This window comes from Phyllostomus discolor, chromosome 10, assembly GCF_004126475.2.
Source record: "Phyllostomus discolor isolate MPI-MPIP mPhyDis1 chromosome 10, mPhyDis1.pri.v3, whole genome shotgun sequence".
Classification (NCBI taxonomy): Eukaryota; Metazoa; Chordata; class Mammalia; order Chiroptera; family Phyllostomidae; genus Phyllostomus; species Phyllostomus discolor.
The window spans coordinates 485,925-499,862 of record NC_040912.2 but is presented as its reverse complement, the minus strand read 5'-3'; the positions used below and the strand labels follow the sequence as shown (position 1 = coordinate 499,862).

Genomic DNA, 13,938 nt, shown 5'->3' with positions numbered 1-13,938 from the left:
CTGCACCAGGCCCAGCCACGAGCCTGACGCAGGACCCTGCGGCCCGAAGCCACGCCCACACCCGGCCCAGGGACTGAGCTCCACCTCTCCCGGCAACCAGGGGAGAGGTGCTGATCTGGACAGCGGCTGCGGCGGGCGTCATTGGGGAAGCCACCACTCCGCCCCGTGGGGCCTGCTTCCCCGCCAAGCAGGTGCTCGCCTGGGGCTGCCGACCCCATGGGCCTCTCCTGCCCTCAGACTAGGGTCCTCTGACCACCTCAGCCACGCCCCACCATCGCCATCGCCCCTACCATCACCCCACCATCCTCCGTCGCCCCCACCTGCATCACCTCTACCTCCACCACCTCTATCTCTATCAGCTCCCACCTGCATCGCCCCCACCTGCATCACCTCTACCTCCACCACCTCTATCTCTATCAGCTCCCACCTGCATCACCCCCCACCTGCATCACGCCACCCTGCATCACCCCCAACCTGCATCGGCCCCCACCTGCATCACCCCCACCTGCATCAAACACCACATCGGCTCCCAGGCCCACGGTCCCCGGCCGGCACACCCCACCTCAACGTTGTCGTGCCGCTGGATGTAAATCTTGTGGAAAATCCTCTCAGGGGGCTTCAGGAAGTCCTCCTTCATCTCCATGGCAACGTTCCGGGGCAGGAGGCTCATGAGCAGCCGCTCCTGGACGGGAGAAATGTGTGGTGTGCCCCACGGGGCCCACTCTGCCCATCCCCAAGGCACCCGCCCAGGCCCGTGGCCCTCCTCACACGTGGCCGCACAGGGGCCGGCCCTGCAGCCCCTCCTTGACCCCGGAATCCCCGGCCCGGACAGTCGCTGCACAGGGAACCCGATCCAGAGCACGGGCAGGCACCTCCAGATCACCCGTCGCTCACGGCACCCCGTGCACCCCGGCTGCTCCAGGCTGCCGGTCACAGGAGGGGGCCCAGGCAGCCAGCCCTGTGCTCGGCCCCTGCCCCGCACTGAGAGGGGCCACCGAGGGGCCCTGTCCCCGGGACAGAAAGGGCCCTGTTCGTGCAGAGATGAGCGGCTTTAGCAGCAACGTGGCTTTTTCCTCCAGCCTCGCCCTTGGTTTCCCCCGGTCCCTGGGGATCCGACGCTCTTTCCCCAGGGGACAGGAGCAGGGCCCGGGCCGCTCCGCAGGGGCACCACCAGGACTCTGCCACCCTCCCGGGGCCACAGCTTCCTATCCCAGCCTCAGCCTCGCCCTGCCGGCCCTGGTGGTCCAGCCCAGGGGGTCTGAGGCCCACTCCTCCCCCGCTTCTCACGCCCCCTTCCACGGCTTTGGGAAGAAACCCACAGGAAGGAGTTCAGACCCCGGGTGGAATCGGTGAGGCCGTCCTCCCGAGGAGGGAGGGCCCGGCGGGGACGCAGGAGAGCCCCCTCCTCGTTCCGCCCCTCTGGCGGCCCCTCAGTGGCAACCCCGCGGCAAAACCCGGCAGAGAGAGCCACAAACGCAGGGGACTGGGAGGGAAGTGACGGTACCGCGGACCCCACAGACACCGTGGGCCGGAGGGAGGGAGCGGGTAACGGCTCTTCACGCGTAAACTCAGAAGAAAACACACCGATTTCTCTAAAAGCGTGAATTAGGACAATTCCCCCCAAATGTGAAACAAGCACTGTGAACAAAATATCTGAGTAGCCGTGCATCTATTAAAGAAATAGAACCACTTAATTAAAACCTCGTAAGGAAGAACTCTCCAGAGCCACACGGTTCTACTGGACGCACATACCAAGCACTTAAAGAAGAATTAACCAACACCGACTCCACATTAAATCTCCCACAGAAGACGAGGGAGCCCTGGCTGGCGTAGCTCAGTGGGTTGAGCGCGGGCTGGGAACCAAAGCATCGCAGGTTCCATTCCCAGTCAGGGCACACGCCTGGGTTGCAGGCCATGGCCCCCAGCAACCGCACATTGATGTTTCTCTCTCTCTCTCTCTTTCTCCCCCTCTCTCTCTCTCTTTCTCCCTCCCTTCCCTCTCTAAAAGTAAATAAATAAAATCTTAAAAAAAAAAACAGACGAGGGAACACACCCCAATCCATTCTATAAAGCCAGCACTGCCTCACGCCAGAGTCACCCGAGGACGGAACGAGAAACCTGCGGACCGATGTCCCCAAAGGACGCAGACGCCACCCCTGGGACCTGTGGCAAGACTGCTAGCCTTCCAGCAGCACCTGAGGCCCTGGCTCGGGACGGGAATACCGACCAGTGTCCTACGACACGCCGACGGCGCACCGAGGCGCTCACACGGCCGTCAGTCGCTGCCGGAAGACACTCAGCAAACCCACCCGTGGTGGAAACCCTCAGGGAAGGAGGGAGGGGGAGCTTCTTCGTCCGAGGGAGGGACGCCCGGCCCCAGGCCTCGGGCTCACACCACCCGGGGGTAGCGCCGTCCTCAGCGGCCCGGGACCGGCCAGCGCGGGAAGAAAAGGCCACGAAGCCCCGGGTGGCCCGGCCCGGCCTGCCACTCGGGCTGTGACCAGAACACCATTCCCGAGGGTCTGCCTCCTGGTTGTTCCCGGAACGACCTGTTTCCCGGGAGTCGGGCTCGCCCGCCTCCACTCGCTCTCTGTCCCCCCCCAGCCCCCCACACCCCCCGAGTCCCCGAGTCCCAGCATGCTCCAGGCTTCCCTCCGTCCGAGCCGGCCACGGCACCCGACCCACGTTCTGGGAGTCGGTCCGTGGGCCGCGGCTTTCAGGTGGTCGGGCGTCTGATCGCCCCGAGCATCGAGCATCGCCCCGTTGTCTGTGGCTAACCTGCCTTCGCCTGCGTCCGGCCGGGCTGCCCCTCCCTGAGGCCTCGCGGCTGCTGCTGCCCTTTCCTCCCGTCAGGGCCGCGGCCTCTGCCCACCTCAGAGAGCCGACCGTGGCACTCTGTCCCCAAACGGAGAGGGGGTCCCAGGCCTCCACAGCCTGCATGCGGGACGGTTTCCCTGGGGTGCCCTTCGACCCAGAGCCCCCGGGGGGAGCCCGGCCAGAAGGGACGGCTCGTCTGTCCTGCCAGGACCCTGTCCTGCAGCCGGACACTCGGGGGGAGGGTCACGCCAGCATCTCGCTCGAGGCCCCGTCCCAGGGCTCAGCCTCGGGGACACGGATGACACACACGGCAGCCTTTTCGAAGGGGAGCAGAGACCCGTCCAGAGGTGGGGTGTCTGGTGGACAGACAGGCCGCGCCCGCCCTCCCCCGGCCCCCGGCCCCGCAGCTGCCCTGCGAGACGGTTGGCAGCACTCCCCACCGTCCGTCTGTGGCATTTCCACCGCGAGACACAGAGGGCGGCCGCGCCCGTCTGCCACCGGGGCCCAGGGCGAGAGGCCCATCCAGACACAGCGTCTGCCGCCACAGCGCCCGGACTCCCTCCTCACGTGACTCCCCTCAACCGCAGGGCTCTCCCGAACCGAACCGAGGGGGCGTCCCTGGTACTGCCTCAGACACCCCCTCCTCGCGGGGGGCCTGGGACACGCAGGGTGATCCCGGCCCCAGATGCCGAATCCCGTCCCCGAGCAACACGGCCCGGCTGCTGGGACCCATGCGGGGCCCAACGCTGGGTGTCCGAACTTCGGGGCGGGTCCCTCGGTCCCCCTCCCGCAAACCCTGCTGGCCAGTGGTGGCCACACAGGTGCAGGCCTGCCCTGCAGAACACCTGCTGCGGCCACCTGAGCACCCTGGTCTCCCGCTGGGAGCGCGCCCAGAGGTGGCCCAGCCCTGTCGGACCCTGAGCGCCGCCCCCCCCCACCACCCGGCTGAAATGGGGGGGGGCAGCGCGGCAGGAATGGGCCTGAGTGCCAGCGACAAGTGACCAGGCCGCCCAGGGGCACAGCTGTCCTGCGACGGAGCCCCCAGGCCGCCCCTCTGTCGGCAGAGGCGGCCCCGCAGGTCAGGGCCCCCCAGCGACCGCCTGGGGCGTGAGCGACCCGGCTCCTGGTCTCGCTGCTGCCCCACGCTCTGCTGTGGAGCCCCAGGCAGGAGCGGCTCGGAGAGCGCCCCGGGCGCTCGGAACCCTGAAAGGCGGCCCTTGGACGCAGAGGGCCCCAGGGGACCAGGGGACCGCCGAGGCGGGGCACACCCACCTGCTTCTCGTTCTCGTCCTCCAGCCGCAGCCGGTCCTCGATGCAGGTGCGCGCCTGCAGGAAGGCCCTCCGCTGGGAGCGCTGGGCCAGCACCCGGGCACACACCCCATACACATTCACGCCCACGAAGAGCAGGGCGTTGGCGCCGAGCTGGAGGGAGAGAGCAAGGCCGGTGGGCAGGGGCCCGCTCGGCAGACGCGCCCAACCCCTCCCGCAGCATGCAGCCTGCTGCGTGGGGGACAGAGCCAGCTCGGCCTGGACCCTGCCCAAGTGGGGCACAGGCCCGCCCACCTCGGGCGGACGCGAGAGGAAGCAGGCCTCCTGGAGACAGACGGCCGCACAAACCCCTCCGCCAGCCGGACAGAGGGCCGGGTGCCCCCCCGCAGCTGACAGGCACACAGGAGTGGCCGCAAGTCCTCCGGAAACAGTGCCCACCGTGACCCTGAACACCCCCACGAGGCCCTGGCCACCTTCCCCGCGGCTGCAGACACCCCCAGTCCCTCCAACCCGGCGCATCTCCCAGCTGGACGCTCCGCACGGGCTGGAGCCGGGGGCCGGGCAGTCCCGGGGGGGCTGGAACCTGCCGCTGCTGGCCAGGCCGGCGGCCGCGCCAGAGGCCCGGGGCCCCGTGCCCAGGGGAGCGCTCCGTGCTGCGACGGGCCATCTGCCGCGTGTGGACACACGTCAGACCAGCCGTTCCCGGAGGCGCTGGTGGCCGTCGGCTCGGGGAGACGACGAGGCCCGTTCTGCAGAGTCAGTATTTGACCTGTGCGGAGCGGGGCTGCCGTGCCCACGAGCACAGAGGGGCATGCTCCCTGCAGGGCGCACGCCTTCCCCGGAGACACACCGCCGTCCCGGCTCCCAGCCCCCGCTTCATGTGGTGCAGTCGCAGAACATACGACAGGTGGGCCCTCGGTCCTCCCTCGAGGCAGCAGCGGCCCCTCCCAGGTGCCGTCCCTGCCCGGCACCCCGGTGCCCGGGGACCCCTGCCTGGCGCTCTCAGCTGCCGTCTCCTCGGGGTGGGCACGGCCGGGTGGAGGAGCGGGGAGGGGTCCAGGCGGCCCAGGGGAGCCGGACGCCGAAGGTCCATCCTGGGCCGGGCAGCCCTGGCCTTTCCAGAGAGCAAGACCTCGGGTGGCCCAGGGGGCAGGGATGGGGGAGGGCAGGCATCCCCACTGCGGTCGGGGTGGGACCCAGAGGCTGAGGGACAGACCAGGGAGGGGGCACATGGGCTGGGGGAGGCAGGACAGTGTGGTCGAGGGGGGAATTGCTAGTCGAGCTGCGGCGGGTCAGCCGGGAACCCTACCTTGTCGTGCCACACGCCCACCTGCACCCCACCTTCCCTCCACTCCAGCCAGGTGGGCCCTGGGCGCCTGCTGCCCGGTGAGCACTGTCTAAGCCGCTGGCCCGGAGAGGGAGCCCACGACCTGCCCCGGGGTCGCATCCAGCGGGCAAGGGGAGCGTCTCCCCCGATCGGCGCCCGTATTCACACACCCAGGGGCTCCCCTGCACCTCACCTCCTCGCCTGCGGCTCCCCAGCCTCCTCCACTCACGCAGCCCCGAGGTCGGGGCGTCGGCAGGGGTGAGGGGGGTGACGCAGGGAGAGGCCACCTGCCAGTGGGTGTGGGTGCTAGAGGGCTGCTCTCCAAGGGTGAGGGCTGCGGGCGGTGGGGAGGGGCGGGGGCAGGGACAAGCCCCGGCCCCGCCCGGTAAGCAGGGTGCTGTGTGGGAGCCGCCCTCTTCGCGGGCCTCAGGACGGTCGCCCACTCCCCTCACCTCGGGTTTCTCCGCGCCCACCCCGCCCCCCCCCCCCCCGTGGGTCGCCCCTGCCGCCCCTGCCTGCATCCACCGTGGACCCGGACGCGCTCTAAAGCAGCGGCAGGAGATTTTCCCACGTGAGGTCCTCGTCTTCGCCACCAGCCAGCCAGGCATCTGTGGCGCTCTTCACTGGGGGGCCGGGGGGGCCAAGCTCGGCCGGGGAAAGGCCCGCGCTGCCAGGGAGGGCGCCGGGGGAGCAGTGGGCCCGGGTGGCTGGTCCCCGAGAGCAGGGCTGGCCTCCCCTGGAGCTCGGGGGCTCCCCACCTCTGGGAGGCAGACCGTCCGTCTCCCCTTGGACCTTCGGTTCCCCAAAAGGGGCTCTGGAGGCCGCACAGGCCGGTTTTTCCTGGAAACGGTGGCCGACCGCAAGCCCTTCACAGCACCCCACCCCGGGGCCACACTCCGGACGGGCCCTCCTCCCCCGCAGCGACCTGGCCTCTGTGCCTCCCATCGGGCCCTGGAGGGGAGGCTGTCGGGGGCTGGGGGGCCACGAGGGGGGAGGGAGCTGGCTGGGGGGGGGCGGGGAACGCTACAGATAGAAGGGCGGTGGAGGGAAAGCTGCCCGAGCGACTCCTCCCAGAAGGTCAAGCAAGGCCAGGTGCCACCCCCAGGAGGCGAGGGGGCGGGGCCTGTGGACGGGGCTTCCTTCCGAACCCACCCAACTCCCTGGCGCCCTCCCTTCCCCCTCCCGCTTCCCCTGGGCCAGCAGCCCTGGCCGTGTTCCCTTCACCCCGGCGTCTGCCCACTCCTCTTCCTCTCCCCCAGCCCCGCTGCGGGTCCTCCCCGCTCCTCCAGCCCTCGCAGCCCCGCCCCCTCTCCGGCCCTGAAACCCAGGTCCAGAATGGCCTCCCCACTGGGTGCTGTGGCTGCTCTGACCTCGTGGGTCCGGGGAGTGACCAGGGCACCACCGCGGGGGTGGGGGCCTCCCCCTCCTGGCCCCAGCCCCCACTGCCTGGTGCCCATCCCCCACCAGGTGTCTTACCCATCCAGCTCCCCCTCCGCACCCCCTTCCCCCACCTCCTCCCCCACCGACACCTCCTCTCCCCCACCCCTCGCGTTCCCACCACCCTCTGGGCAAAACGCAGCCCGAGGCAGACGCAGAAGGGGGGCTGCACCCCACGGAGAAGCTGGAGGAGCTCCGAGAGCCGCACGCGGCCAAGGAGGAGCCCGGGGGAAGGGACTGCGCGGCCTGGCCGCCGCCTCGCCCACCAGCCCGGACGGCGACAGGGACAAAGTTCGGCATTGCAGGCGAGGCCGGAGCCCCGGAGGACCGCGGACCAGCAGGCGGGGGGCAGCAGAGACCAGAGCTCCGTGCGACCTTGGCAAACTGGGTCCTTCTGGACCCGAGAGGGGTCCGCCAAAGGGCGCCCAGGCGATTGGAAGGGGCCACAGTCCCTTCCCCTTCCTCGCCCACGCCCCCCCCGGGGAGCCTCAGTGCCAGGAGGGGACTCCGAGAACCTGGCGCGCCCGCGCACGCCCCAGGCGCACGCAGGAGAGGAGCCCTGTCCGCCTGGACCGCTCTGCGCCCAGTGTCCACCCCTCCTGTCGCGACCCGTGCATCCAGACCCGCGGACCCGGCTCCCGCCCGCCTGGCCGCTCACCAGCTGCCTGACCTTGGGGCAATCCTGCCCTCTCCACGCCCGCCTCCCGTCCCCACGTCCCACACCCAGGGGTGCGTTGTGGGCTGTAACTCAGAAAAGAGCCCAGCCCAGGGTGCCAGCCCCACTGTGTCCCCAACTCTCGGAGTGACCTTGAACGCCTCCGCCCCAAAAAAGATCCGGGCTTCAGTTCCCCACCTGCCCTATAGGTAGATGCGCGCCTGGTTCCCAGCGTCCCCAGTCCCTCCCTGGCGGGTGTGTCCCGGGCTGGAGGGGAAACGCGCCGCGGCACTTACCGTCCTCCAGAGACGTGGGCGCTTGGCGGGGACCAAGGTGGCTGTGACCAGCAAGTGCGAGGCGGCCACCACAAGCCCGAAGCCAACGGCCAGCAGGCTGCGCACGGGCAGCAGGGCGTAGGACACGAAGGTGACCAGGGGGAGCTGCCAGACGCCCTGGTCCGCGGCCGCCGGCCCCGCAGCCGTCCCGGCGTGGAGCCCGGCGGGGCCGCCGAGCGCGAAGGGGCAGCAGAGCAGCGCGAAGGTGAGGCTGAAGAACAGCGCCAGCTGGCCGACCTGCTGCAGCTGCGGCACCTGCAGCGAGCGGACGTTGGTGCCCACGAGCAGCGCCAGGAAGAGCACGCAGTGCACGGGGTGCGAGCCCTTGGCCAGGCCGGGCGCGGGCCCCGGCGCGCCCAGCAGCTCGGCCAGCGCCAGCGCGCCCGCCAGCAGGCTGAGCATGGCCAGCGCCTTCAGCGTGGCCGCCTGCTCCAGCCGCAGCGTGTAGCCGCGGAACAGCGCCTCCAGCTCGGGGCACGCGAACTCCTCGTCGCACGCCCGCAGGCCGCGCCGGCAGCCCGACTCGGCCGCCCGCTCGGCGCCCCAGGCTCGGCTGCACCGCCTGCACCGCCTCCACCGCCTGCACCGCCGCCTCCGCCTCCGCCGCCGCCTCGGCCGCGCGGCGCCCCCGCCATCTCAGCGCCATGCAGCGGGCGCGCCCCTCGCCGGCCGGGGCGCCGGGGAGGGCGGGCGGGCGGCGAGGCGCCGGGCGGGCGGGCCGATTTGGGGCGCCGGCTGCCCCGCGCGCGCGCCCCGAGCGCGTCCCCTCCAGCCCGCCCGCGCCTGCGCACTGGTGCCGCCCGCGCCCCCGCCGCGATCCTCCCGCGACCGCGCTGCGACAGCCGAGCCCAGAGCCGCCTGGCTGGGCGCGCACCGCCCACGCGTGTCCCCACCCCACCACCCGCGTCCCCCACCTCCGGGCGGTCCGCGTGACCTTGGTCTCCCGCTTCGCATCTCTGAGCCTCAGTTTCCCCATCCGCACGCAGAGCAGCTCACGGGGCCGTCTCTGGGGATGTTAAGAATGCTGACATCCCGCGCTCTTCCCCGCGGCGTGTTATCCTGCCAAATGTGTCTCCCTCCCACCAGTTGTGACCAGGTCCCTCAGCTCCCGCGGAGCCGGAGGCGCTGCCCGCGCCCGAGGCCAGGGTCCCCCGAGACGCAGAAGCAGTACCAAGAACACGGGGCGGGGGCCCTAGGGGTCCCCGTGCTCCTCGCCACCCCATCCCCCGTACGCGGGACCCTCCCCGCGACGGGCTGAGGACAAGCCCTGCCCTGGCTCCTCCAAACCCTGCCAGCCAGTGCGGGGCGTGGGTGCGTGGCTAGGTCCTGAGGTCCCAAGAAGCTGAGCCCAGCGGGAGTGGGTGTGGGACAGCGCCGCCTGGGTGGCCAACGGGAGGGGGGCGGGGGCGCGGGAGGGTCCTGGAGCCGAAGCGTTTAGGAAGCAGCGATGTGGCCGGTTCCGGGGTGGGCAGGGCACGGAAGGAGAGGGCACTGCAGTCTGCTTGCACCCAGGGGCTGCTGGAGACCCAGCCCATGCAGGGCGGTGTGCTCACCCCGCGGGGGTCCCCACTCACACCCGCTCACACGGGAGGGAAGGGCTGTGCGCCTGAGACTCGCCTGTGTTGTCTCCGGGCTGCTCCACCGCTGGGGCAGGACCCCAGCGTGGTGCTGCGGGTGGAAGGGTGCAGAGGCGTGAGGACCCTCAGCAGAGGCCCAGGCTCCTCCTTAGAGACGGACCTGGGGTCCCGAGAACCCGGCCCCAGGAAGCCAGCCCCCCGCGGCAGATGCTCCCCACTCCGCTTCCCGACACCCGGGTTTCACTGGGTGGCCCCCGCATCGGTCTCCTTAGGGGCGCCCCAGGCCCCAGGGGGCCCTGGAGGTGACGGCCGCCTTGCCACGAGCTGCTCTGCGGGTCCGACCGTCGGAATGGGAGGTGTGTTTGGCGTCCGTCTGCAGTCAGTGTTGGCGACACCACGGGAAGTTCCCGTTTGCATAAAACGTCCAGCGTGGTCGCAGGTCAGCTTGGACAGCTGTGGAGACCGCGCCTCAGCCTCGGCCCAGGCCGGGACTTCCGCCACGCCCCGTCCCCAGCAGCTCTCGTCGGCGAGCGCACAGGGGCCCCCGGGTCCCTCCACGCCTCCCCACGCCCAGCCCCCCCGTCTCCCTAGCACCCACCACTCCGCCCGGCCGTCCGGTCATCTGGTCATCTGCCTCCATCCCCCCTCGGAACCGGTGCCAGATCGCCTGGCCCCGCCCCCTGTCGCGGCCGACAACGTGGCACCACGCCCCCTCCCACCCGGTCCCCAGACGGCAGCGGCATCTGCCGGGCTTCCCCCCTGCAGCCGCGAGTGTGAAGGGCGGGCTCTCCGGTTCACAGGCGCGGGTTTTACTTTGCGTCCTCACAGTCTCGCGAAAGGGAAGCTGAGTAGCACCCGAAACTCGGTCACGCCGCGGGAGACTGGAGGCGTGGGGCGGAGGGATGCGGCTGGCGGGCCTCAGACCAGGAGCTCCCTCCGCGCCCGCCCCGACCTCACCGACGGGCGGGCACCTGCCTTCCAAACAGCCTGGCACCCTGGGTCAGGGCCGGTGTCCTGGGCCACCCGCGCCGTCCTAGACGCATGGGTCAATGTCGTGTCGTCCGTTTGCCCCTCCTGGCATCCTGGACAGAAGGCTGGTCCCCTCCACTCCCCGAGGAAAAGCAGAGGCCGTGGGGGCTTGTGCTGAGTGAGTCACAGAGACGGGGCAAGCCGGAGCCTGGTGGGAGCTCAGTGCCCCCACGCCAGCCCATGGTCCGGCCCGGGAAGGGGTCTCCCCGCCCAAGGGGAGGACTTGCCCTATGAGGTGGTCGTCCCCTCTCCCTGGTGCCAGTAGAACGTAGGAGGCCCCAAGGGGGTCTGCAGGCAGGGGCATCGGGGACGTCACCTGAGACACTGTGACGTGTGCACACCCCGGGCCCCTGCGGGCATCGTGGGTCGAACTGTGCCCCCCCAAATTCACAGGCTGAGGTCCTCATCCCCAGGACCTCGGAAGGCGACCTTGCTTGGAAATAAGGTCGCTGCAGACGGGGTTAAGGTGGGGCCACACTGGAGCAGGGCGGGTCCCCTCCAATGTGACTGTGTCCCTACACGTAGGGGACATCGGCAGACAGACCGGCATCCAGGGAGGACACTGGAGACGGGAGTGACACTGAGGCACCCGGGACAGCCCTTCCTGGGGCCTTGAGTCGGGGCGGCCCCGCCCACCCGGGTCCGGGACCTCCGGCCTCCGGGACTGTCAGGGCAGACGTGCCTGGGTGTTCTGTCGAGGTGGCCCCGGCGGCCTGTGTACCCGGCACCTGGTCTGTCCTAAATGGCATCCGTGTGACAGACGGTGAACACTGACCAACGGCAAAGGGCTACCTGGACCACCAGGACCGCCACCCCCTCGGAGCTGAGCAGACCGAGGGGGGCCACGGCCCTGGTGGGTCCTGCTGGGGGGCGCAGGCGGGCACTCAGTCACGTGCCTGTGGCCACAGGCCCCCTTTCCTCTCGGTCCAGCAAGTGCCGGCGGCAGCCCTGGCCCCGTGGCCCCTGCACCCCTCTGACTGTTCATTATCTGCCATCGGGTGAGGATCTTTGTGTCTGAGCCCCACACCGGCGGAGGGCCCCGGCCGCGGAGCAACCAACGCGTCCCCCGGGTCGTGGGCGGGCCAAAGCAGGGGGACGTGTCACAGCCCAGTGTGGACCCCGAGTCTCGCCCCTCCCCGCTGTGTGACTGTGGGCGGGCCCCTCAACCTCTCTGTGCCTCAGTTTGGCTCACAGGGCTCTCTCAGGACGAGGGGCCCCGTGCGAGCGCCGGGAGCCCGCGCCGAGCTGACCGGGAATCATGGGCACCTGCAGACGCCCACGGCCGGACGGCGTGCTTGCTGTGGGCGTCTGTGGGGCGAGCTCCTGGGTCCCCCCTCTCCGGCAGAGACTGGGCTCCCAGGCCAGCGCTCCCGCCCACGCCTCTCGGCGCTGCAGCCAGAGCCCCGCCCCCCACTGCCCGGGGCGAGGCGGACTGTGGTGGGAACAGCTGCTGGGGAGGAGGCGGCTGACGTTCAACAGGGAACGCCGTCCGTCCGTGGAGCTGACTTTGTCTCAGCGCTCTCGGCCACCGAGTCACCACGCGACAGGCCCGATTAGCCGGCAAAACGGAGAACCCCTGACGCCCGTTGCCATGCAGGGTGGCTCGGCTCGCTCCTGTCCCCGGGGTGCTGGGCGTATGCTCCTCTGCACAGCCCACAGGCACCCCCTTCCCTGCCTCCCTCGGGCCTCCCCTGCTGGACTCGTGGTTGGGGCGTGCAGGCCCAGGAACGCGACGCGTGGACGCCACTTACGAGGGTCACGGGACCCACTGAGGACAGGGCACCGACTGCCTCTGGGAACAGGAGCTGCGTCTGTCCCCTGGCCCAGGGCCTGGACGGCTGGCCCTGGACAGCACTCAGCCACATGTGGCCACAGCCTCGGACCCCGGGCTGGGAAGGCGCCCCACTCCCAGGGCAGAGGGGCCGGGCCCAGACAGCAGGAGCCCAGGGCAAGGGGGTCCTGGGGCTGAAACTGGGGCTGCAGCTGACGAGCAGGGGAAGGTCCACTGGGCTGGCGGCCGGCGTGCCCATGGGCCCCGGAGCAGGGCCAGTGGGACCGGGTTCCTTTCTCGGCCCCTCCGCACACCGCTGCTCCGCACGGCGCGGGCGGGAAGAAGAGTGGCCTCGGGTCGGTAGGTGTCCACCACGGGCAGCTGCGGCCTGCAGGGAGGTCAGAGCCTGAGGTCAGGCCTCCGTGGTGCCAGACCAGGGGCGCAGAGCCGGCTGGGCAGGGCCACCCCCTCTCCTGCAGGGAGCTGGGGGCCCCAGGAGGCCTCTGTGTCACCTGGCGGGACAGCGAGTGGCCTCAGGAGGAGGGGACGCCAGCCTCCGGCCGGCGGGAGGGAGGCCCCCGCGCCGCCCAGGGCTCAGGGAGAGCCGTCTCCCTGGCGCGGCCGCACGCCCCTCCCCCCCAAGCCGGAACACGCGCCTTCCCTTCCTGTGTTCTCCGCGTGGCGGTTTTTCTGCCAAATTCAGCAGAAATTAGATTCTGGGCGGGTGTGCTTGGGTGTCCCTGCGAGGGGCCGCTCCGTGCCCGGCCCTGGATGCTGGGGCCACGCACCCCGTTCAGAAGCGGCTCTGGCCTGGCCTGAGCACGGGAGGTCGCGCTCACTGGGGACTCTGCTGTCCCCGTCCCAACCGTGCTGCCCGTCACGGGGGCCAGCCACCGAGCCACCTCCTGGGCAGGTTTTCGCCGTCCCTGGTTTTCCCTGGGTGACGGCGACCTCACGAGGGTGCGGTGGCCCCGTGTGCTCGCTGGGTGTGTCCTCGAGGGCAAGGCCGGGTGCTGGGAGGTGCAGGGCTGAGGGCCAGGCCGCTGTCCAGGCCCCGAGCCTGGCGAGTGCTGCCCGGGAGTGGGGGGGACAGAGCACCTCCCACTGGACCTAGAGCCGCATCCGAGATGTGTCTCAGGATGGAGGACACTGTGCGGCCATTTCCGGAGTCGGCTGGACTGGGGGGCCCAGGTTAAAGCAACCAGACAGGGTGACCGAAACCAGGGCTGTCAGGGGAAGGTGCAGTTAAGGGTGACTCCCTCCAGACTCGAGGGCGTAGGGGGTGGGCAAGGACTGGCCACCCTCCTGTCCAGTGCTCCTGCGGGCATGGGCAGGGGCGGAACCTTCCGGAGCGGCCGGTGAGAGGCCTGCCAGGTGGAAAGGCTGGGAGCAGGGGCCGAGAAGCAGCAGCCGGCAGACATCTGGGTGTTTGCTCTCCTCCCCGTGGACCTGACTCCCTCTCCCGGCGTTTAAGGACACGGGTTGGGGGGGCTCTCCTGGCCAGGGTCCCCGTGACCACCTGCTGGGTGGGTGGACTCCGGGGACACGCAGGCGCATACCCAGCACCCTTCCCAGCTCGGCCCCGGGCCCTGCAGGACAGAGCCCCCTATATTTCCGTTGGGGCTCAGGGCCCAGGGCCTCCTTAGGAAACACTGGGGTGGGGGGGCGCACCCTGCCAGCCAGAGCGTGCAGCCCAGCAGGGAGAAGGGTGGGGTCACTCG

At 70.5% G+C, this 13,938-nt stretch overlaps 1 protein-coding gene across 1 annotated transcript in view; it reads right to left on the bottom strand.

Moving 5' to 3' along the window:
• The window catches only part of LOC114490220 (adenylate cyclase type 1-like), an 11,093-nt gene extending 2,277 nt beyond the window's left edge, over positions 1 to 8,816 (bottom strand). The window contains exons 1-4 of the mRNA XM_036010402.1: positions 8,755 to 8,816; positions 7,802 to 8,402; positions 4,090 to 4,239; positions 558 to 682 (exon numbers count right to left, since the gene is read on the bottom strand). Coding sequence (XP_035866295.1) covers positions 558 to 682; positions 4,090 to 4,239; positions 7,802 to 8,402; positions 8,755 to 8,816 — 938 coding nt within the window. The remainder of the gene's footprint in view (positions 1 to 557; positions 683 to 4,089; positions 4,240 to 7,801; positions 8,403 to 8,754) is intronic.
• Positions 8,817 to 13,938: the final 5,122 nt, after the last annotated feature.